The sequence below is a fragment of the Schistocerca americana genome, chromosome 7 (genome assembly GCF_021461395.2).
Source record: "Schistocerca americana isolate TAMUIC-IGC-003095 chromosome 7, iqSchAmer2.1, whole genome shotgun sequence".
Classification (NCBI taxonomy): domain Eukaryota; kingdom Metazoa; phylum Arthropoda; class Insecta; order Orthoptera; family Acrididae; genus Schistocerca; species Schistocerca americana.
In genome coordinates this window covers 215,623,440-215,650,025 of record NC_060125.1, presented here as the reverse complement: position 1 = coordinate 215,650,025, position 26,586 = coordinate 215,623,440, and the positions used below count along the sequence as shown (strand labels likewise).

Here is a 26,586-nt window from a genome sequence, read left to right as displayed (position 1 = left end):
TAGGGTTTGAGAGTGGCACAGATTTCACAAAGCCATGGACCCAAGTTGTCAACAAGGTACCGTGTAAGCTGAGTTGGGTCCATAAATGGTGTGGGTTGTGTTTAGATGGAATGGACTGGGTCTTCTGGTTCAACTGAACTGATCATTGACTGGAACTGGTCATATTCAGCTACTTGGAGACCATTTGCAGCTATTCATGAACTTCGTGTTCCCAAACAACAATGTCATGTCACCAGGCCACAATTGTTCATGATTAGTTTGCAACAACATTCTGTAGGATTTGAATGAATGATTTAGCCACCCAAACTGCCTGACATGTATCCGATCAAACATTCATGGGGCACAATCGAGGTCAATTCATAAACAACATCGTTGGCTGGGAACACTTTTGCAATTATGAACAGCTATAGAGGCAGCATGACTAAATATTTCTGCTTGGAACTTCCAGTGACTTGTTGAGTCCATGCCATGTCAAATTGCTGCACTTCAGCGGGAAAAAGGATGTCCAACACGATATTAGGAGGTATCCTACAACTTTAGTCACTTTCGTGTATAGTTTTCTACTTTACATATATTTACTGCTCACTTCTGCTGGGGAAAAAAAAGAAAAAAAATTTTTTTATAGTCGGTGCACTGCCCCAGATAGCAATTCCATAAAAAAACAGGAAGTGAACATATGCAGAATAAGCTACCACTCTTGTCTTTAGGGTAACACAATGACAGATGTTTCAAAGGACATAACATGATAAACTGAATTTCCTGATTAGTTTATCCTTGTGTTGGCTCCATTTCAATTTATTTGTTATCCAGTTGGACCTGAAGGAATTAAACACACTGTGCTTCATTCAGTCCATGACTATAAATAACTACTTCTGACAATATGATGAAAAGGATAGCTGCTAGTCACCATACAGTGGAGATACTGAGTTGCAGAAAGGCAAAACAAAAAGATTGTTGGAAAGTTAGCTGAAGTTAGCTGTCAGCCAACAGGGCCTTTGTCAAAAATGGACAACATACACACATGAACACACTCACACAAACCAAACTCACAACACACATGACCACAGTCTCTGGCAGCTGGAGCTGGATTGTGAGCAGCTAATTTTTTGACAGTCTTTTCGTTGTGCCTTTCAGTTGATTGGTTGGTTGTTTGCGGAAGGAGACCAGACAGCGTGGTCATCGGATTGGGGAAGGATGGGGAAGGAAGTCGGCCGTGCCCTTTCAGAGGAACCATCCCGGCATTTGCCTGGAGTGATTTAGGGAAATCACGGAAAACCTAAATCAGGATGGCCGGACGCGGGATTGAACCGTCGTCCTCCCGAATGCAAGTCCAGTGTCTAACTGCCTTTCAGTGACTCAGTATTTCCGCTATATGGTGAATAGCAACTATACTTTTCATTACATTGTTACATTCCATCCTGTATTTTCCATTGTTTGAATGTCTACTTCTGGCGACAAATGGTCACCATTGCTTATTTGAAACAGCATAACATCGAACTTTGTGAGGTTAAGCCTAAAACTGGAGTTGTGACTCCACTTATAAGTCAGTTCAGTTAACATCTGAACTTTCTCTGCTGTAGTACAAACACATGCAGGTCTCTCGTACTCACCCTCAGCATACCCATGACTGGGACTTATGCAAGCAGGAAGATAGAGCTGATAGTTTTAGAGTTCTAATAGCCATTAAGGTGGGTAAAGTGCAGAGGCAGATATTGACACTCTGGAAAAGACAATAAGAAGGAACAGTTTGGAAACCTCACATTGTCACCAGATTCATTCAACAGAATAAGGTACCTCACCACAGTTCTAAGACAGCATGCTTCCCTTTTAATGAAGGTGCTGCAATCTCAGACTTTCACAGTGAAAATAGCTTTGGCTACCTCCTGTTCTCCAGAGCCACCAGGATCAAAATTTATTCTCAGATACTTGGACCAAATCACAATACTGAAGTCCACTTGTCCAACAGTGAAATTGTACAGCTTAAATCACAACATGCCATGCCTGAAGAGCCCTTCCTGCTCTGCTGCCTGCCACTGTCTAATTCGCTCCTCACACTGTCACCTGCTTACATCAAAATGACATGCTCTCTGCTAGAGGCAAACATGACATGCAGGAGACATACCATGACCTACCTCAATCTAAATGAAACTGAGCCTCCAACAAATAGCTCGGGAGATATGATGGCACTTACCACAAAATTCGATGATCAATGGCTGCAAAATCTCTATCCAGCAACAAACAACCAAGAACAAATGCATTAGATTTACTTGGGCAGACACTGCGTGCAATACTGAAACACATTAGTTAAAAAAATATACAACCCCTAAAGAGATTCTAGAATTCATCAGGCCACTAAAGAGTAGTAACTCTGCTGGCTAGGATGGTGTTTCTACATCTACATCTACATCCATACTCCGCAAGCCACCTGATGGTGTGTGGCAGAGGGTACCTTGAGTATCTATTCCAGTCTCGTACTGTTTGAGGAAAGAAAGATTGTCAGTATGCCTCTGTATGGGCTCTAATCTCTCTGATTTTATCCTCATGGTCTCTTCGCGAGATATACGTAGGAGGGAGCAATATACTGCTTGACTCCTTGGTGAAGGTATGTTCTTGAAACTTCAACAAAAGCCCGTACTGAGCGTCCCTCTTGCAGAGTCTTTCACTGGAGTTCATCTGTCATCTCTGTAATGCTTTCATGATTACTAAATGATCCTGTAATGAAGCGCACTGCTCTCCATTGGATCAACCCTATCTGGTATGGATCCCACACCGGTGAGCAGTATTCAAGCAGTGGGCAAACGGGTGTACTGTAACCTACTTCCTTTGTTTTCAGACTGCATTTCCTTAGGATTCTTCCACTGAATCTCAGTCTGGCATCTGCTTTACCGACAATTAATTTTATATGGTCATTCCATTTTAAATCACTCCTAATACCTACTCCCAGATAATTCACAGAATTAACTGCTTCCAGTTGCTGACCTGCTATATTGTAGCTAAATGATAAAGGATCTTTCTTTCTATGTATTCACAGCACATTACACTTATCTACATTGAGATTCAATTGCCAATCCCTGCACCATGCGTCAATTCATTGCAGATCCTCCTGTATTTCAGTACAATTTTCCATTGTTACAACCTCTTGATATATTACAGCATCATCTGCAAAACAGCCTCAGTGAACTTCCGATTTTATCCACAAGGTGATTTATATATATCGTGTATAGCAACGGTCCTACGACACTCCCCTGCGGCACACCTGAAATCACTCTTACTTCAGAAGACTTCTCTCCATTGAGAATGACATGCTGCTTTCTGTTATCTAGGAACTCTTCAATCCAATCACACAATTGGTTTGATAGTCTGAGTGGTTACACGACAATAACATCCCCATATTGGACTAGCCAGCTCAGAGTCCTGACCTGAATCCCGTAGGAAAACCTTTGGGATGTTTTGGAACACCAACTTCGTGCCAGGCCTCATCGACCAGCATCAATACCTCTCCTCAGTGCAGCACTCCATGAAGAATGGGCTGCCATTCCCCAAGAAAACATCCAGCACCTGATTGAACGTATGTCCACAAGAGTGGAAGCTGTCATCAAGGCTGAGGGTGGGCCAACTCCATATTGAATTCCAGCATTACTGATGGAGGGCACCATGAACTTGTAAGTCATTTTCAGCCATGTGTCCGGATACTTTTGATCACATAGTGTATTTCTATACCATTTGTTGCAAGTTATCATTGATAGTGGTGGTAAGCAACAAATTCTACATCAGCAAGCGAGAGACGTAATTTGCAGGATATATGCTTTCTCCAAGGGAGTACGTGTGTACCACATCTGTCACTTGGAACTGGTATCAATCTGGGCAAACTGCCATCGTTTGTGAATTGGACTACATAAAAGACTGGCTCACAGCTGCTCATTTAGATTTAAGCTGCCATCAGCCTTACCCACATGACCCTATGATTACATCTCTGGCACCTTGCAGATGATAGCTGTAGTGCCTCTGATCCACTATTGATCATATCCACAGACAGGGACATTAAATCCAATAATCAGTGGCCTTGCATTTTGTTCATTAGGAGACAGTATGGACCTGTCTTGAATGACTGTTGGAAGTCAAGGAACACAGCCACAACCTGGGTGCCACTATCTATTTGGGATCTCATGGGGAAAAAAAAGAGCGAGTTGAGTTTCACAAGATCACTGCTTGCAGAATCTATGTTGATTCTATTAGAGGAAATTTTCATTTTCCAAATAGTTCAAAATACACAAGCATTAAAAGTGATATACAATACTACATTTCTTCAATTCACTTATCTACACAGCTGTGATCTGTGAAACTTAACTCAAACGCAACTGATTTCAGGCTTCTTAAATCCCATCCTCAGACACTTTCAGAGGCCACCAGTAACAGACCCCACAAACGCAATCCCTGTCATGACCTCAAGCTTGCTGGTTGGTTTACTGGACACTTGCTGCCATATTTTTGTGACACATGTGGGATTGTGAATTCAATCACTGGCATTCTCTAGAAGATGCTCAATTCTGCTATTCAAGTATCCCAAAATCAATTGCATCAATGGCTGGGCAAGCAAAGTGAATAAACGGAAGTCGATAATCACAGCTGAGCTGCTTCCCTCCCATCTTGGTATGGAATCTGCAACACAAAAAGTTTACATCACCACAATAGGCCCAAAGCTACATGGGTCTGTCTAATGTCCCTTCTTGGAATCTGCTGTTTAATGAACTGTTAAAACTGCTGCTGGTAGGGGACCGAGTGCTTAAGCATAATTTTGTACAAAATCGTAAAGCTAACCCATCACGTCCAGTTGCTTTTCTCTGTCACACAATTTTAGTTGAGTTTATTTTCTATTCAACACATCGTGTTTTACCCCCTTTAACACTTACCTTCATACAGATTATTTCGTATTCAGAATCTTTACAGCAATAAATATGCTGTCACCACCAACGTCTAGTCCACCTTTGCATTCAGGATGAAGATTCCCCATTCAACTATTCATATTCATGCTTTCCATGGTTCCCCTATATTGTTTAAGGCAAATGCCAGGATTGTTGCTTTGAAAAGCACACAATAAATTTCCTTCCTCATCCCTATCCATCCAGCCAGCCACCCTCTCCAATGGCAAACATACCAATTGTACTCTACATCTCCTTAATGGTCTGCCAGTTATTTTCATGAAGGACTCCATTGTCTGTCTCTCTCTCAATGACCAACATGCCCACCCCCCTGTGCTTGTACGAACTTTGCAGGAAGATTTTCTGTAGTTCCAACAGGAGAGACACACCATACTGGCTCAATAGCGCATTGGCTAACACTTACATCTGTTGGTAAGACATATTAGGAGAGCTGTGAAGGAAGTACATTTAAATCTGCATCATAGTCCGTAAGCCACCTAACAGTGTGTGGCAGAGGGTATTTCTGATACGATCAACTGAGCCCCCTACCCTGTTTCACTTGTGAGTGGTGCATAGGAGGAATGATCGTTGGTAAGCCTCTGTATTAGCTCTCATTTCTTGAATTTTCTGATTGTGGACTTTTTGCATGATGTATGTGAGAAGAAGCAATACGTTGTCTTACTTTTTCAGGAAAATGATCTCTTGAAATTTCAGTGGTATGTCTCTCTGTAATGCACAACACTTCTCTTGTGAAGTCTGCCACCAGAGTTTGTTGAGCATCTCTGTAAACCCCTTGAACCGATTAAACAAACCCAAGACAATACATGCTCTTTGATGGAGCCTACCTGTCTGTGTCTCTCTCTCTCTTGATCTGTACTCAACAATAGGCCAAACAAGTGCCTTGGAAGCGACTTCCTTTGTGGATCAGCTACATTTCCTTGAGATTCTTCCTACGAGTCTCAATCTGGCATCTGTTTTTCCTCCTATTTGTTTTATGTGATCATTCCCTTTAAGGTCGCTCTGGATATGTACTCCAAGATATTTTACAGTAGATACTGTTTCCAGCAATTTGCCACAAATAATGTATTTGTACAGTAGTGGATTTCTTTTCTATGTCTGCACAATACATTGCAGTTATTTACATTCAGGGCCAACAGCCAGAGCCAGCACCATTCATCAATCCTCTGGAGGTCATTCTACAAATCAAAACTGTCTTCTGGCATTGCTACTTTCTACAGACAACCGCTTCATCTGTGAACAGTCTTAAGGAGCTTCCAACACTTTCTACTACATCATTTACATACATTGTTAACAGTAATGATCCTATCACACTTCCTTCGATTACTCCAGAAATCAGTTTTACATCTGCTGATTTTGTTCCATTAAGAGTCACACGTTGAGTTCTGTCTGCAAGGAGGTCTTCAATCCAACTGCAAATCTGGTCTGATATTCAGTCGTTATCAGGAGAAAGAAAACTGGCGTTCTACGGATCGGAGTGTGGAATGTCAGATTCCTTAATCGGGCAGTTAGCTTAGAAAATTTAAAAAGGGAAGTGGATAGGTTGAAGTTAGATATAGTGCGAATTAGTGAAGTTCAGTGGCAGGAGGAACAAGACTTTTGGTCAGGTGAATACAGGGTTATAAATACAAAATCAAATAGGGGTAATGCAGGAGTAGGTTTAATAATGAATAAAAAAAATAGGAGTGCGGGTAAGCTACTACCAACAGCATAGTGAACACATTATTGTGGCCAAGATAGATGCGAAGCCCATGCCTACTACAGTAGTACAAGTTTATATGCCAACTAGCTCTGCAGATGATGAAGAAATTGATGAAATGTATGATGAGGTAAAAGAAATTATTCAGGTAGTGAGGGGAGACGAAAATTTAATAGTCATGGGTGACTAGAATTCGAGAGTAGGAAAAGGGAGAGAAGGAAACATAGCGGGTGAATATGTATTGCGGAGAGAAATGAAAGAGAAAGCCGTCTGGTAGAATTCTGCACAGAGCATAACTTAATCATAGCTAACACTTGGTTCAAGAATCATAAAAGAAGGTTGTATACATGGAAGAATCCTGGAGATACTAGAAGGTATCAGATAGATTATATAATGGTAAGACAGAGATTTAGGAACCAGGTTTTAAATTGTAAGACATTTCCAGGGGCAGATGTGGACTCTGACCACAATCTATTGGTTATGAACTGTAGATTAAAACTGAAGAAACTGCAAAAAGGTGGGAATTTAAGGAGATGGGACCCGGATAAACTGACTAAACCAAAGGTCGTACAGAGTTTCAGGGAGAGCATAAGGGAACAATTGACAGGAATGGGGGAAAGAAATACAGTAGAAGAAGAATGGGTAGCTCTGAGGGATGAAGTAGTGAAGGCAGCAGAGGATCAAGTAGGTAAAAAGACGAGGGCTAGAAAAATCCTTGGGTAACAGAAGAAATATTGAATTTAATTGATGAAAGGAGAAAATATAAAAACTCAGTAAATGAAGCATGCAAAAACGAATACAAACGTCTCAAAAATGAGATCGACAGAGGCTAGAGGACAAATGTAAGGATGAAGAGGCTTATCTCACTAGGGGTAAGATAGATACTGCCTACAGGAAAATTAAAGAGACCTTTGGAGAAAAGAGAGCCACTTGTATGAATATCAAGAGCTCAGATGGAAACCCAGTTCTAAGCAAAGAAGGGAAAGCAGAAAGGTGGAAGGAGTATATAGAGGGTCTATACAAGGGTGATGTACTTGAGGACAATATTATGGAAATGGAAGAGGATGTAGATGAAGATGAAATGGGAGATTCGATACTGCGTGAAGAGTTTGACAGAGCACTGAAAGACCTGAGTCAAAACAAGGCCCCGGGAGTATACAACATTCCATTAGAAACACTGACGGCCTTGGGAGAGCCAGTCCCGACAAAACTCTACCATCTGGTGAGCAAGATGTACGAAACAGGCGAAATACCCTCAGATTTCAAGAAGAATATAATAATTCCAATCCCAAAGAAAGCAGGTGTTGACAGATGTGAAAATTACCAAACTATCAGTTTAATAAGTCACAGCTGCAAAATACTAACGCGAATTCTTTACAGACGAATGGAAAAACTGGTAGAAGCCGACCTCGGTAAAGATCAGTTTGGATTCCGCAGAAATGTTGCAACACGTGAGGCAATACTGACCCTACGACTTATCTTAGGAGCTAGATTAAGGAAAAGCAAACCTACATTTCTGGCATTTGTAGACTTAGAGAAAGCTTTTGACAATGTTGAATGGAATACTCTCTTTCAAATTCTAAAGGTGGCAGGGGTAAAATACAGGAAGCGAAAAGCTATTTACAATTTGTACAGAAACCAGATGGCAGTTATAAGAATAGAGTGGCATGAAAGGGAAGCAGTGGTTGGGAAGGGAGTGAGACAGGGTTGTAGCCTGTCCCCGATGTTATTCAATCTTTATATTGAGCAAGCAGTAAAGGAAACAAAAGAAAAATTCGGAGTAGGTATTAAAGTCCATGGAGAAGAAATTAAAAAGGTTGAGATTCGCCAATGACATTGTAATTCTGTCAGAGACAGCAAAGGACTTGGAAGAGCTGTTGAACGGAATGGACAGTGTCTTGAAAGGAGGATATAAGATGAACATCAACAAAAGCAAAACGAGGATAATGGAATGTAGTCGAATTAAGTCAGATGATGCTGAGGGAATTAGATAAGGAAATGAGACACTTAAAGTAGTAAAGGAGTTTTGCTATTTGGGGAGCAAAATAACTGATGATGGTGGAAGTAGAGAGGATATAAAATGTAGACTGGCAATGGGAAGGAAAGCGTTTCTGAAGAAGAGAAATTTGTTAACATTGAGTATAGGTTTAAGTGTCAGGAAGCCGTTTCTGAAAGTATTTGTATGGAGTGTAGCCATGTATGGGAGTGAAACATGGACAATAAATAGTTTGGACAAGAAGAGAATAGAAGCTTTCGAAATGTGGTGCTACAGAAGAATGCTGAAAATTAGATGGGTAGATCACATAACTAATGAGGAGGTACTGAATAGAATTGGGGAGAAGAGGAGTTTGTGGCACAACTTGACAAGAAGAAGGGACCGGTTGGTAGGACATGTTCTGAGGCATCAAGGGATCACAAATTTAGCATTGGAGGGCAAATATCGTAGAGGGAGACCAAGAGATGAATACAGTAAGCAGATTCAGCAGGATGTAGGTTGCAGTACGTACTGGGAGATGAAGAAGCTTGCACAGGATAGAGTAGCATGGAGAGCTGCATCAAACCAGTCTCAGGACTGAAGACAACAACAACATTCAGTAATCTCATATTTTTTCACTAAGCAGCAGTGCAGGACAGTATCAAATGCCTTCCTGAAGTCAAGGAACATGGCACCAACCTGGGCAGCACTGTCTATAGTATTACGGATCTCATGGAGGAAGAGAGCAAAATTTGTATGCAGAATCCTCTCTGTTCTTCCGGTTCGGTGCCACTATGATCACTGATGAATGACTATGGGATTTTGAACCCTTTACTGATTTTATGTAAGACCAAAGCCTCTTTGTGTTTTTACTCAGCTCAGTTGAGAACATTTTACTTCCAAAGTAATCGACAGCTTCTCTCATTAGATGCTCATTTTCTTCGCTTCATTCAGCTTTTGTTTGGCAGCTAGGTTGTGACTTCTCCTGAATCTGTAATGAAGCTCTGTCTGCGTGGCAGTTTTCTAACACAGTTATTGAACCACAGTGGGTCTTTCCCATCCCTTAGGACTTTGCTCGGAACATACTCATCTAAGGCATACTGAATGATGCTTTTGAATTTTTTTATTTGTGCTCCACATCTTCATCATCAGCACCGAGTATTTGATGCTGACTACTAAAATACTATTCAATTTGTATCCCGCCATTCTTATTACTAAAAATATTTTTCTACCTTTCCTAATGTTTCTTGTAAAACCTGTGGTCATTGTTGCTATCAAAATCTTATGATCACTGATACCTTCCTCCGTATTAACAGATTCGATAACTTAAGGCCTGTTTCCTGCCAGGTGGTCTAAGAAATTACCTTCATGAGTTGGTTCTCTAATTATCTGCTCAAAGTAATTTTTGGACAACACATTCAGAATAATGCCACATGAATCCCTGTCCTTGGCACAAGTTTTGCTACTAAGATTCTTCCAATCTACACCTGGCAAGCTGAATTCACCCTCTATTAACAACAGTATGATCAGGAGAATTATTAACGATATTCTACATGTTCTGTCTGAAGCACTCTACAACTACAGCTTCCAACCCCGGCAGTCTATAAAAACATCTGATTACCATTTTTGACTGACCTTTGATGCTTAACTTTACACAGATTAATTCACATCTGGAATCCATGATAACGTCACAAGATGTTATTCTTTACTGCAGTAAATATGCCACCACCATTGTCAACTAACCAATTCTTATGATAAATATTCCACTCTTAACTTTTCACTTCTGGTTCCAACCAATTATGTGTTCCTAAAACTATATGGGCATTGTAAACTTCAATAAGTGTTACTAACTACGAGTTATAAGATCTTACCTGCGATGCTTCTGCATTTTACTAATATCATATTAAACATTTATATATCCAATCTGCAATTGTACAATTATGTAACCAGTGACTCATGCACATTAAATGTGTTTTTGTAATCTGTTAGAATAAGTAGGTTCATTTTCATACTTACAGTACAATCACTGACTCACTCTGACAATGGCTGGAAGGTTATCAGTTGAAATCTCAGACAATGAAATAAATATGCCCCAGAAATTCACTCAACAACAAAGTGATAAGATATTCCATCTACAGGGAAATCATTAAAAACAACTGAATATTTCATCCACAGAGAAATCCTAAAGAAGGGCAACATATTGCTCCCTCGCAAGTCATCTAGTGAAATGTCAATAATGGGAAAAATCACAAAAATTTGAGCTCATACAGAGGTGTGTCACACTACTCACGAATATAATATAAATTCCGTTGAGTCCACAGGCGTATCACGGCACTGCACTGAACAGATATTTGAATGTTGTGCAGGGGCAGTTGAATTTAGTGAAACTAAACTTCTAGGTCCCCTAACTCTGACTCCACAGCATTTCTGCTCAAGCTAGAGAGGGCTCTTGATTCACTTTGTAGGAAGTACCAGAAATTAGTTATATGTGGTGACTTCAATATAAATTTTGTATATGATGGTGCAAGAAAAAGGTTGGTGGATCTCCTAAATTCATATGATCTGATGCAGACGGTTTTTCCAACTAGGGTGCAGCGGAACAGCAGCACAGCCATAGACAATATTTTTATTCATTCTTCATTAATAGATGGGTATTCTGATAGTAAAAGGGTGAATGGCCCTTCAGACCATGATGCACAAATTTTAACACTAAAAGGCTTCTGTACTCAAACAAATGTCACATTTAATCACAAACTATGTGGGAAAGTTAATCCAACAGCAATAGACAGTTTTCTAAACCTTATCTAGGTACAAGAGCGGCAGGATATTTATAGTGCCGATAACATAGATGACAAATATAATGCTTTCCTTAACATATTTCTCGTGCTCTTTGAGAGCTGCTTTCCATTAGAACGTTCTAAATGGGATACTAACAATAATAGGCAGCCCCTGTGGCTAACTAGTAGGATAAGGATATTTTGTAGAACAAAGCGGGAATTATACCAAAATGTTAGAAGTAGTCACATTCAAGTTACAGTAGCCCATTACAAACAGTATTGTAAGATGCTTAAAAATGTTATTAGGAAGGCAAAGAGTATGTGGTATGCAGTAAGAGTAGCTAATTCACAGGATAAAATTAAAACCATATGGTCAGTTGTGAAGGAAGTGTTGGTCACCAGCACAAGGTCGACGATATAAAGTCAGTTCGTAGTAAAAATATTTCCGTTACTGATAAATCAGATACATTTAGCAATCTTTTCCGAGCATTGCTGGTGAATTAAATAAAATTTTAGTTTCTACAGGGAATCATATAACTTTCTTGGAAAATGCCTTTCCAATATGGATGAATACTCCTCTGTGATACAGATAAGAGGGAGATCGAGCCAATAAAGAAATCACTGAAAACTAAGGACTCTCGTGGATATGTTGGAGTGCCTGGCAGAATATTAAAGTACTGTGCTGCACATGTTAGCCCTGTATTTAGCCATATCTGTAATTTTTCCTTTAGGAATGGTCAGTTTCCTGAATGATTGAAGTACTCAGTTGTAAAGCCACTTTATAAGAAGGGAGAAAGGGATAATGTAGACAATTTTAGACCTATTTCTATGCCAACATTGTTTGCGAAGGTCATTGAAAAGGCTGTGTATGTAAGGACAATTGATCATTTTATATCACATGATGTGCTATCAAATGTACAGTTCGGCTTTAGAAGTTGTTTAACAACTGAAAATGCTATATTCTCTTTTCTCTGTGAGGTACTGGATGGGTTAAACAAAAGGTTTCGAACGCTAGGCATATTTTTTGATTTAACTAAGGCGTTTGATTGTGTTGATCACACAATATTGCTCCAGAAGTTGGACCATTACGGAATACGGGTAGTAGCTCACAATTGGTTCATGTCTTACTTTAGCAACAGACAGCAAAAGGTCATTATTCACAATGTTGAGAGTGGCTGTAATGTGGGGTCTGAGTGGGGTACGGTCAAGTGGGGGGTGCCACAGGGATCAGTGTTGGGGCCACTCCTGTTCCTTACTTATATAAGTGATATGCCCTCTAGATTACGGATAACTCTAAAATATTTAATTTCACAGAATGGGCATATGATTAGTGAAGCTGAACAGTGTGTGTGTGTGTGTGTGTGTGTGTGTGTGTGTGTGTGTTATATATAAAAAAAAACAAAGATGAGGTGACTTACCGAAAAAAAGCGCTGGCAGGTCGATAGACACACAAACATACACACAAAATTCAAGCTTTCGCAACAAACTGTTGCCTCATCAGGAAAGAGGGAAGGAGAGGGGAATACGAAAGGAAGTGGGTTTTAAGGGAGAGGGTAAGGAGTCATTCCAATCCCGGGAGCGGAAAGACTTACCTTAGGGGGAAAAAAGGACAGGTATACACTCGCACACACGCACATATCCATCCACACATACAGACACAAGCAGACATATTTAAATATTTCTGCTTGTGTCTGTATGTGTGGATGGATATGTGCGTGTGTGCGAGTGTATACCTGTCCTTTTTTCCCCCTAAGGTAAGTCTTTCCGCTCCCGGGATTGGAATGACTCCTTACCCTCTCCCTTAAAACCCACTTCCTTTCGTCTTCCCCTCTCCTTCCCTCTTTCCTGATGAGGCAACAGTTTGTTGCGAAAGCTTGAATTTTGTGTGTATGTTTGTGTTTGTTTGTGTGTCTATCGACCTGCCAGCGCTTTTGTTCGGTAAGTCACCTCATCTTAGAGGGAAACATTCCATGTAGGAATGTTTGTGTTTGTTTGTGTGTCTGTCGACCTGCCACACTTTCATTTGGTGTATATATATGTATATATAAATGGGGTTCAATGGTTCAAATGGCTCTGAGCACTATGGGACTTAACATCTATGGTCATCAGTCCCCTAGAACTTAGAACTACTTAAACCTAAGTAACCTAAGGACATCACACTCATCCGTGCCCGAGGCAGGATTCGAACCTGCAACCGTAGCAGTCATGCGGTTCCAAACTGAAGCGCCTAGAACCGCACGGCCGGCTGAACAGTTCAAATTTATAGGTGTTCAGATAGATAGTAAGCTCTCATGGAAAGCCCACGTTCAGGATCTTGTTCAAAGACAATACTGCCATTTCTACTGTTCGAAAGGTATCTGAAGCGAGTGATCGTTCGACATGAAAATTAGTATATGTTGCTTATTTTCATTCACTTATGTCATATGGTATTATATTTTGGGGTAACTCTTCCCATTCTAAAAGGATACTTTTGGCTCAAAAATGGGTTGTTAAGGCAATAAGTGGTGTAAATTCACAAACCTCTTGTTGACTCCTGTTCACGAGTCTGGGTATTTTGACATTGGCCTCTCAAATGTATATATTCCTTACAGTCATTTCTTGTTAACAATATTAGCTTATTCCCAAGAATAAGCAACTTTCACTCAGCTAATACTCAGCAGAAATCAAACCTGCATTTGGACCGGACTTCCTTACCCTTGTGCAGAAAGGTGAGCAGTATACTAATGCAGCCATTTTTAATAAGCTGCCACTCAAATTCAAAAATCTTAGCAGTAATCCACACACTTTCAAATCAAAACTGAAGAGTTTCCCCATGGGTCACTCCTATTCTATCAAGGAGTTCCTTGAAAACTTAAAGCTGACTCTTGTTGTATTGTTGATTGTGTTTACTTAAACTTATGGACTGATTTTTTTCAGGTTCATAAATATTTTATTTTTATCTGTTATTACTTTTATGTTGTAATTTCATGTACTGACATGTTCCATGACCTTGGAGATTTGCTCCTCAATTTGGTCCTACAGAACTTGACATGTAAATAAATAAATAAATAAATAAAATGAAAGGTTGCTTGTGAAGTTTAGATGGACATCTCCACCCATGCAATTGTTGTGACATTAATACCACAATACCTCAGATAGCCAAGTAAAATTTTATAAATTTGCTTCCTCTGCAGAGCACACTTAATAGGGAAAAATGAAGTCATTGCACAGTTACTGGGAGGAAAGAGGATCAGTAATCTATCACAAATTTTGTTCTCAAAAGATTTAAATAACAGGATGTACTGAGAATAGTTTGTAATTAGGCATTACTTGCTTTGCTTCAATTTTATAAATAAGCTCTACTAGTGCATACTTAGTCTTTCATGAAATACACCTGTGTCACTGACTGAGTGAAAAGATAGCTTAAGATAGAAACTGTCACGTCAAGAGTAGAAATGCAACACTTTGCTGGATATACATTTGCAGCCACAAGAATTGTAGTCATCTATTTAATCTCTTTGCTGGTGTGTACTTGAAATGGCTACCTGTTAATTGCACTTGCTGTGTGTGCCTGAATAAATCCTGTGAATTTGTACTTTATTATTTATTTTACTTTTGTCTCTATTTTTCTCCCATCATTACAATCTTATGATGGTCATTTAATGGGAAGCAGCAAACAGTCTTGAATGCAACTGGTAAAGGTGCTGGATGTACGATTGTTCAATGTTCTCTGAAGGCAAAAATGTCAGTTCTTTCAGAGCTTGAAGTCGTATTCAAATCCTGGATGACTGTCTTCTACACTTTACCCACATCTTCAGAATCTTTCAACTGATGTTACGCTTTATTTCATGTAATGCCTTTAATATGATGCTGCGACTGCATTAGCACATAAACTATGTTGCATTGTCAGTATGACTGTAAAGTGCACATCCTCTGTTGGCATGTGAAAAGTGTGCACTAACAAAGATTGAAGCAATGTCTTTCACTTACCTGAAGTGTACCTACTGCTGTGTAAGTATGAATCTAAGAATTACTTACAGTGTCAAAAATTAGACATGCTGAAGCAATATCTTTGAAAATGGTATTTACATGCAGGAAGACAACATAGTATTTTAAATGCTACAAAACTATCTCTCAGTTAGTAAGTAATAATGTGCAAGGCTGGCTATTACACAATAAAAGTTTGTATCTCCCAAAAATCTTTATAACAATGAAGATGAAACATATCTCAGACAAAACAGTCAACATTACAATAAAAAATTTCACATTTTGTACATTGTATGACACTTTTTTGTAGGAAAGATATATTTGCTACCACTTTGGTTTATACCATCCTCTGCTAGGTGCTTCTTTTTCTTCTACTTCTTCATCCTTTACTGCTTTCCTGGAACCAGAAACAATGGATAAGCTATGAGTGTTGTGCAACACACACACACACACACACACACACACACACACACACACACACACACACACACAAATAATTAGAGAAATAATTACCGTGAACTCTTTCCCACTTCCATAACTTCATTAATGTCATCTGCGTGTAGAACACTAGTTTCCTCCTCTTCACTGTCGCCACTCAGTTCTAACAAAAAGTGAAAATGGAACTCTTCAGAACTGATTGGTAAACAGGTGTAATAGATAAAATAAATGTGGAAATGACATACCAATGCTATCAACTATTTTCAGCCTCTCCTCAAAGCTCACTTCCTTGACTACCTCAATGTCTGGTGAATCATCTTTCTCATGTGACTGATCACTGTTAATGCTAACTTCTTCAATACTGCTGCTGCTGGACACCTCCCACTTGCTTGGTCCTCCTGTTCCCACTTCCTCAACCTCTGTCTTTACATTGTTTTGTCTTTTTTCTTCTTTGACTTCCACCAGTTCAGCTGTGCCATTACCCAAGAAAATTACTTTTTCGTCCTTAGTATTTTCCACTTCACCTGCAAATAAGGTACAAACATAATTAAGTCTTTGTACATTACAATTTCAAAGAAATTAAAAATTTGCTGTGTGTCCTTTTTAATATGTCATGGCTTATATATTTTATTATGTCACTTTGCATAATAAGAAAACATCATCAGTCGTACCACATACAATGTTCTTATTCCTCCACAAGTTCTCATCATCTTTGTTTATAATTTTTAGTTTTGAGAAATAGTCTATCACTATTCAGTGACACTCTTCAAAGAGAATGCGCCAAAGGATGTGAAACTGGTAGCTGGGTATCTCATAAATGTCTTGCAGAACTGTACCTGAGACATGAGCATACCTCTAGCACCAACAAATCTAGAGCTTAGGACATATGAAATCTGGTAGTTATTAAGTACGGTGGTTTTTGCAACCATACCAACCATCAGCTGCCTAACTGCTAAATAAGGAAGCGAACCAGATATTAAAAGAACACAAAAGTCTGTGCTGCAGTGAGGAACTCTCAGCAACTGGATCATAGCAGTTGGTTTTAGAGCACTCAATCTTGTTGTAGATAGCATTCTTCTAAATTTGATAATCTCTAATTGTTCAGGAGCAGGCAAAGACAGTGAAGTAAAAAAGTAAGTTTACATCATTACGAAATTGAAAAGCACTATGGATAGAAATTAGTACAACAAATACTGCATAAGTAGTAGCAACCCGTTTAGAAAACTCATATCTTTCTCTTCAGCATTTAGAGATTAGAGCTGGCCTCACAAAATTTTACTGACAGTGTCTAGGGACCGATGACCTCAGCAGTTTGGTCCCATAGGAACTTACCACCAATGACAGTGCCAATGCCTAAATCAAGATGTACTGCTAGTTTTGCCTTGATGCCCACTGCTCAACACACGGACCACACACTGCCAAATCGTGGTGTACTGGTATGCTGGTGTCACAGAAATAATACTATACTAACTCTTCTACATGCAGTAGGAAGTTACCGGTTTATGAACAATGCCTATACGGAGATGAGCTAGAATCCCCTCATTCTGCCCAAGCGACTGGCTGGAGGTACACTATGACTGAGTGGTTGCTTTGGGAATTAATGGAGTCTATTCTCCACATTTTCAGCCACTCTCTTTCCCACTTCTCAATGACTGACCATTTCATGAACACATTCATGTAAGGGGAAGGCACCTACAGCCACTGTACTTTTCTCCGAAGTCTCTTCAGCTACTGCACTTGCCATCCAATTATCATAGATCGCTATACTTCACAGAATAGCTTTCCACTGTGGTTTTGAAGGGAGAAAAGGCGGCTGACGAAGTTTTTCTATTGGGTACATTCACCAGATGTTCAGAAGAGGAACAGAGAATCAGATGAGAAATTTGTCTGCAATCCACACTGATAATAAAACTTTAAAACCATTGTGTCTCTGCTTGAACATGCTAATCTCTAAAAGAACTACACAAAATTCCATGGAGTTTTCACAGGTAACTTGAGTGCAGCCTGGAACATTAGAAAAAGATATCATAACTTAAAAGTCTTATCTATAATCATCTGCTCACCTTGGTGGTTCAGATGTTTAGTTATCATGGCATTGTACATCAAAGAACCAATAGATGGTGCTGTCAGTTCTGAAGTACACCAAAAAAACAATATATATGGCACTGTTAGTTTCTTTAAACTCAGTGACATGTATTTTTGGAAGTTTGCATCAGTGACAGAATTACATGCAGCAATCATAAAAACAAACTAACAGTGAATTTACTTGTCCAGGACACAGAGATTTAGTGTTGCTTCTTTCGATAGGTTTCATTTATATTCTTTCTAGGAAAAACAAATTTCTCAAGTTTGCTTTGTGATTTGGGTGCTTACTCATTACATTTTGATTTTGTTTTGTTTATGATTAAAAATGCCTAGAAATGGTCAAGTCTCTTCAATACACTGGAACAGCTAAAAGACTGAGGACTGTGTGGTCTCAGGAAACCAATGGAAATTCCTTGCAAAACCAAGGCGTGACTTAACTCTGATCAAGAATATCATGCATTATCTCTCTCATCAGAACCTTTCACTCACAGAGGTTTAAAGTTACTTCTCTCCAATGTCACATCATACGAGTTGAAATTTTGATAGCAAGTGGGACATGTGAACGAGTTTTTACACCCTAAATCCTGATTATTCCTACCAATTTACCATTTCACTTTAAACGTGTACAATTTCCAGTGAGATTATGTTATGTCATAACCATATCCAAAACACAATGCCAGATGCTGTGTTGCAGGCATGGACCTTAGTGTCAGGTGCTTTTTGAATTCCCAGCTCTGTGTGGCTCTCTCGTGTTAGTGAAGCAAACAAGCTCGTAATTCACATCCCCAATCATATTACTTCAAACACTGTATACAAAGAAGCTTTATAAGTAACAAATAAATTCCATGCATACAAAATCTTGTGTACAGTTATAAATAAATACCCAGGATACTCTGGGATTCTCAGCTAGTGCAACAAACAATTTCTTGAGAGCTGCAATGGCTACATACAACTCTGCTAGAAAGACAGTAAAAATTACCTTCATAAATGTATTTTAAGGCAGACTATTAAGACCACTGCTTGGAGCCATCAGCATAAACCACTGAACAGCCAGTATACATGTTTAAAATAAAATTATATGGGGCATACTGATCAACCAAGGTAGTAGTTTGTTTCATTTCTGTGTGAGACCCCCATGTCTATTATGCTGAGACTGAACATATGATGCTTCAAAAATGTTCAAATGTGTGTGAAATGTTATGAGACTTAACTGCTAAGGTCATCAGTCCCTAACCTTACACACTACTTAACCTAAATTATCGTAAAGACAAACACACACACCCATGCCCGAGGGAGGACTCGAACCTTCGCCAGGACCAGCCGCACAGTTCATGACTGCAGCGCTAATCCCGTGCGGCTATGATGCTTCCCTTGGATCCCTAACAACAATGTATATTTCCAGATGAACTATGTAGGTTGTAGGTGATTACTTAGTTACGTTATTGGTGGTGAGCAATGGTACTGAATGTAGGAAACTCTGTAGCTGACATGGCCCTAAATGTATGTTTCACTGTACCATGCTGCCACCAGATTGTTAGCTCAAAAGGGTGGAGTTTGTCCTATAAGCCCCATCAAGAAGTCTGAATCATGATACACTTCATTTAATATTTTCAAATAAGAAGTTTGTTCCAATCCATAAGTGTTACACTCTTAGTCCACTTGAGAGTGAATGAATGTCCTGTAAAATTGCAGTAAGCTCGATCTGTCAGCATTATAACTTTTCTAATGGAGGCACTCCAGAATATTCATGGCCTTCAATGCTCTCACCTATGGTTGTACAAATGTGATGCCCAGATGAGCTTCCCTTGTATATGAGGTCCAGAACCCTCAGAGTTGCTGAAACTGAGAAGGATGTCCTCATATCATAAGTGAGATAAATTAAATATCCACTGCAAATGGCAGTAACTGACACAAATGTTATCCAGTGGAAAAAATAAAACTTGTGTTTTGGAGATATAAGGAGAGCGCTACAAGGACAAGTTGAAATTTTGATGAGTTGTCACTGTAACAGTGCAGGAATAACAATATTTCATAATATTGTGGCAAACAGCAAGCTTGTCATAATGCTCTTTATTGTCCTGGTTATGTTATTTGAACAAAGGGAAGGGCGCATAACACACTACCTTATGCGACACCATTCTATGGAGTAAGTTTATCTGAGATCATGTTTCACACTCAACTTTCAAATAACTATTTTATGAGAAGGGACCTCAATAACAATGATGCACAGCCACAAATTTTCCTTCTTTTAGGTTGGCTCAGGATATTATAGCTTATATAACCTGGCAGAAAATCCAAAGAGATTCTGGTCGTATGCTAGAGGCCAGACACAATCAATGCTTTCTCTGCACGATAGAATGGAAATACTATCGATGAAAGTGCTGTTAAAGCAGAGATACTAAACACGGCCTTCCGAAATTCCTCCATCAAAGAAGATGAAGTATATATTCCAACGATTAATGGAAAATCTCATATAAAGATGTGAAACAAATACTAACAAAGAGATAGAGGGGCTGGCCAGTACTTACCTCAGCTCAGTACAGCCGATAGATACACAAAAAACAGAACCGAAAATTTACATTCCTAGCTTTCGGAACAAATGTTCCTTCATCAGGGAGGAGAGAGGGGAAAGAAAGGGAAGAAGGGAAAGTGGGTTCAGTTATTCACAACCCAGGTTATGAAGCAACAGGGAAAGGAAAACAAGGAGGGTAGCAAGGATGGTGGCATGGTTGTCAGAGGGCAGCCAAAGATATTCTACTGTAAGTACCGTACCAGCTTCAAACCAAAGAGGATGCATACAGAAGTAAAGAGGTATATAGTATAAAGATAAACACAACTATGTAGGATGAAAAGATGCGTGAATGGCTAAAGAGGAAAGGGAAAGAGGAGAAGACTGAGGAGTAAATGGGAGTGAGGTTGTTTAACGTAGGTTCAGTCCAGGGGGATGGCGGGATGAAAGGATGTGTTGGAGTGGAAGTTCCCATCTCCGCAGTTCAGAGGGACTGGTGTTCGGTGGGAGAAGCCAAATGGCACATACGGTGTAGCAGGTTCCTAGGTCCCTAGAGTTATACTGTTATAGAGTTATATATACCTCTCCCAATGACCACCCGAAGATCTTCCAAAAACCTCGTTCCTTATCACACTTACCAACTTCATCCTCACCCATAATTACTTCACTTTTGAAGGCCAGACCTACAAACAAATCAGGGGAACGGCCATGGGAACCAGGATGGCTCCGTCCTATGCCATACTCTTCATGGGCCGCATGGAGGATGCTTTACTGAAGACCCAACAGCTGCTTCCCCTGGCCTAGTACAGGTTTATAGATGACATCTTTGTGGTCTGGACTCATGGTGAAGAAACACTCCTTAATTTCCTCCATAACCTCAACTCCTTTTTGAATCTGAATTTCACCTGGTCCTTCTCCAAAACCCAAGCCACCTTCCTGGATGTTGACCTTCATCTTGTTGAAGCTCACATCCACACCTCTGTCCATATCAAACCCACAAACAAACAACAGCACCTTCACTTTGATAGCTGCCATCCATTCCACATCAAACGCTCCCTTCCCTACAGCCTAGGTATTCGTGGCAAACGTATCTGCTCCAGTGACGAATCCCTCAACAATCACACCAATAACCTGACCAGTGCTTTCCTCTCCCGCAACTATCCTGCAGACCTTGTCCACAAACACATCTCCCGAGCAATACATTCCTCCCACCCAACGGTTCCTACCCCTGTAACCGACCCCACTGCAAAACCTGCCCCATGCATCCCCCCACAATCACCTACTCCTGCCCTGCTACTGGTAAAACATACACAATTCAAGGCAGGGCCACATGTGAAACTACACATGTCATTTATCAGCTGACATGCCTGCACTGCACAGCCTTTTACATCGGTATTACAACAATTAAACTGGTTGAGCGCATGAACGGACACAGACGAACTGTCCGCCTAGGAGATGTCCAATACCCAGTAGCGGAGCATGCCCTCCAGTATAACTCTAGGGACCTAGGAACCTGCTACACCGTATGTGCCATTTGGCTTCTCCCACCGAACACCAGTCCCTCTGAACTGCGGAGATGGGAACTTCCACTCCAACACATCCTTTCATCCCGCCATCCCCCTGGACTGAACCTACGTTAAACAACCTCACTCCCATTTACTCCTCAGTCTTCTCCTCTTTCCCTTTCCTCTTTAGCCATTCACGTATCTTTTCATCCTAAATAGTTGTGTTTATCTTTATACGATATACCTCTTTACTTCTGTATGCATCCTCTTTGGTTTGAAGCTGGTACAGTACTTACAGTAGAATATCTTTGGCTTCCCTCTGACAACCATGCCTCCATCCTTGCTACGCTCCCTGTTTTCCTTTCCCTGTTGCTTCATAACCTGGGTTGTGAGTAACTGAACCCACTTTCCCTTCTTCCCTTTCTTTCCCATCTCTCCTCCCTGATGAAGGAACATTTGTTCCGAAAGCTAGGAATGTAAATTTTCGGTTCTGTTTTTTTGTGTATCTATCGGCTGTACTGAGCTGAGGCAAGTACTGGCCAGCCCCTCTATCTCTTTGTTAGTAGAAGTATATATTCCACAATTCAAATCAAGAAGAGCTGCCAACATGAGTAACTTAGAAGTAGATATCCTCAGAATAGTGAATCAATTTACATCACTTAACCAAAGCAAATCTTCCTGTCTAGACTGTATACCAATTAGGTTCCTCTCTGAGTATGCTGATGCAATAGCCCCCATACTTAACAATCATACACAACTGCTCGTTCGACAAAAGATCCGTACCCAAAGACTGGAAAGTTACACTGGTCTCAGCAATAAACAAGACAAGCAATAGACGTAATCCACTAAATTACAGGCTCATATCATTAACACCAATATGCAGCACGGTTCTGGAACATATATTGTGTTCAAACATTATGATTACCTTGAAGAGAGAGATCTGCTGACACACAGACAACATGGATTTAAAAAAATTGTTCTTGTGAAAGACAACTAGCTCTTTACTGACACTAAGTGTTGAGTGCTAGTGACAAAGGATTTCAAATTGATTCCATATTCCTAGATTTGCAGAAGGTTTTTGACAACATACCTCACAAGCAGCTTGTAATCAAATTACGTGCTTATGGAATATCATCTCAGTTATGCGTCTGTATTCGTAATTTCCTGTCAGAGAGGTTACACAGTTCATAGTAACTGGTGGAAAGTCACCGAGTAAAACAGAAGTGATTTCTGGCATTCCCCAAGGTAGTGTCATAGCTCCTCTGTTTCTCCTATTTATATAAACAATTCAGGAGGCAATCAGAGTAGCCACCCTAGGGGTTTTCCAGATGGTGCTGTGATTTATCTTCTAGTATAGTGATCAGAAGATCGAAACCAACTGCAAAACTATTTAAATAAGACATCTGAATGGTGTGAAAATTGTCAACCGACTCTAAATAACAAAAAGTATGAGGCTATACACATGAGTGCTAAAACGAATCCATTAAACTTCAATTACACAATAAATCCATCAAACCTGAAGGCTGTAAATTCAACTAAATACCTAAGAATTACTAATCTGAACAACTTGAGTTGGAAAGAACACAAGGAAAACATTGTGGGCAAGGTGAACCAAAGACTGCATCTTACTGGCAGAACACTTAGAAGATGCAACAGATCTACTACAGAGACTGCCTACACTACGCCTGTCCGCCCTCTTTTGGAGTGCTGTTGCACGGTATCGGATCCTTACTAGATACGGTTAACGGAGTACCACGAGAAAGTTCAAAGAAGACCAGCACATTTTGTATTATCGAGAAATAGGGAAGAGAGTATCATGGACATGATACAGGATTTGGGGTGGATATCATTAAAACAAAGGTATCTCTCACTGCAGCGGGATCTTCTCTCACTAAATTTCAATCACCATCTTTCTTCCCGAATGCGAAAATATTTTGTTGACACTCACCTACATAGGTAGAAACAATCATCACAATAAAATAAGGGAAATCAGAGCTCGTACAGAAAGATACAGGCATTAGTTGTATCAGTGCACTGTTCAAGAGTGGAATAACAGAGTATTATGAAGATCGATTGATGAACCCTCTGCCAGGCACTTAAGTGTGATTTGCAGAGTAGCCAAGTAAATGTAGATGTGGGTGAAGCACATTGTGTCACATGCTTATCCAATATCCCTCTGAGATGTCACTTGTTTCTCTATATAAGCTGCTTCTAGTAGAGTCAGGCTATCGGGGAGTGAGTCCTAAACTAATTGCAAACAACTGATAAGATTTCATCATTTGAGAATCCAAGTGCAGTATCATTTGATTAATCATTCAACACTCTCTCCTAAGCAGCTGTTGAGGGCAACAATGAAATATCCACTTGTGGATGCCTAGCTTTGGGCAGGCAGAGAAGATAACATCCCCCGACAAGTTGGGATATACACTGAAGAGCCAAAGAAACTGCTACATCAGCCTAATATCGTGTAAGGCCCCTGTGAGCACAAAGAAGTGTGTCAACATTATGTGGCATGGACTCAACAAATGTCTGAAGTAGTGCTGGAGGGAACTGACACCATGAATTCTGCAGGGCTCTTCATAAATCTGTAAGAGTACGAGGGGGTGGAGACCTCTTTTGAACAGCACATTGCAATTCCAGATATGCTCAATAATGTTCATGTTGGGGGAGTTTGGTGACCAGTGGAAGTGTTTGAACTCAAAAGAGTGTTCCTGGAGCCACTCTGAAGCAGTTCTGGATGTGTGGGGTATTTCATTTTCCTGCTGGAATTGCCAAAGTCCGTCGCAATGCACAATGGACCTGAATGGATGCATGTGATTAGACTGGGTGCTTACATATGTATCACCTGTTGTTGTCATATCTAGACATATCAGGGGTCCCATATCACTCCAACTGCACACGCCCCACACCATTACAGAGCCTCCACCGGCTTGAACAATCTCCTGCTGACATGCAGGGTCCACGGATTCATGAGGTTGTCTCCATACCTGTATATGTCCAGCTGCTCAATATAATTTAAAAAGAGACTCGTCCAACCATTCAACATGTTTCCAGTCACCAACAGTCCAATGTCGGTGTTGATGGGCCCAGGTGAAGCGTAATTCTTTGTGTCGTGCAATCATCAAGGGCACACAAGTGGGCCTTTGGCTCCAAAAGACCATATCTATGATGTTTTGTTGAATGGGTCACACACTGACACTTGTTGATGACCCAGTACTGAAATCTGCAGCAATTTGTGGAAGGGTTGCACTTCTGTCACATTGAACGATTCTCTTCAGTTGTCGTTGATCCCGTTCTTGCTGGATCTTTTTCTGGTCGCAGCAATTTTGGAGATTAGATGTTTTACCGGATCCCTGAAACACTACACTCGTGAAATGGTCATACAGGAAAATCCCCACTTCATTGCTATCTCAGAAATGCTGTGTCTCATTGTTCATGTGCCACCTATAAAACCATGTTCAAATTCACTTAGATTTTGACAACCTGCCATTGTAGCAGCAGTAATTTATCTAACTACTGCGCCTGACACTTGTTGTCTTATATAGGCGGTACTGCTTGCAGCGCCGTATTCTGCCTGTTTACATATCTCTGTATTTGAATACGCATGCTTATACCAGTTTGTTTGGTGCTTCAGTGTAATAACTGTCCCAAAACTGGTTCCAAAGGCTGATGATACCTTATAAAGTACTGAGTACCATTAGGTCCTACAGCTGTAACTTTATCACAGATATGATGGATTCAAGTTCTCAAACAAAGAAGAACCTTCCATTCTTATTCATTATTGAAGCTGAGCAGAAGTCCAGATGTCCTCTCTTTACAGCCTCCTTCTAACACAGAAATACAGGCTATTTGCTTATTTCCTGATGTCATATAAAAAACTCCGGCAAGTGCGATAACACTCATGCTCTGAGGCTACCGTACAAACTTAATTATATATATAGATAACGATAATAATTTCGAGTGGCTCACTGGCCTGGTGCAAATCTTTCTGCTGGACACCACTTCGGCAACTTGTATGTCCCTAATCTACTCCAGTTATCCAACCAGGGTAAGGGGCCTATAGTTTAATGTGAAATCCAAACCACATGTTGTTTCTGATAACTCCTCAGGAAGCTGACAGGAGAAGGCTAGCTTAAAACGAAGACTGAAAAATCCGTATTCAGACAGATTTGATCCCATGACTTCTCTGCTTCTAGGCACTTGCTTTACCACTACACCACCATGCCCAACATGTGTATACAAGTAGACTCATTCATCTATAGGCTCTGACGAGTGAGTTTGTATCAAAATATGGCACATATAGCTACATCTTTTGATTGCACTGACTTAAAAGCTTAAATTTTTCACATTGCCAAATGACTTTTGACCTTAGTATGTAGCATAAATTTCAACTTGATACCTATACCTGCTCCTGAGGAAAAGGGGTCTTAACAGATGGGCAACAAATGGGAAAAAAATATTTTTATGTGATATAATTACAAATTAACAATTATTGTATTTTTTTTGTTTACTTGTACTGTGAAACTTCGCTTCTTCTCAAATTTCATGATCCTACATAAATGGTAAGTACTATATAGGTTCTGATGAGTGTGAGTATCAAAACATGTGGCAGAAATGGCCATATAGCATTGAGCTCCACATCAGGTTGTGTGAGTGTTAAAATCTATTAGAGGAAATGGATGAGGAAGTTCTTTG

General features: G+C 40.1%; 1 protein-coding gene across 1 annotated transcript in view; it reads right to left on the bottom strand.

The window, feature by feature from the left end:
• Positions 1-15,535: 15,535 nt before the first annotated feature.
• Positions 15,536-26,586, bottom strand: part of LOC124622100 (exosome complex component RRP45-like) — a 56,931-nt gene continuing 45,880 nt past the window's right edge. Inside the window, exons 7-9 of the mRNA XM_047147702.1 lie at positions 16,038-16,316; positions 15,868-15,955; positions 15,536-15,751 (exon numbers count right to left, since the gene is read on the bottom strand). Coding sequence (XP_047003658.1) covers positions 15,679-15,751; positions 15,868-15,955; positions 16,038-16,316 — 440 coding nt within the window. The 3' untranslated portion in view covers positions 15,536-15,678. The remainder of the gene's footprint in view (positions 15,752-15,867; positions 15,956-16,037; positions 16,317-26,586) is intronic.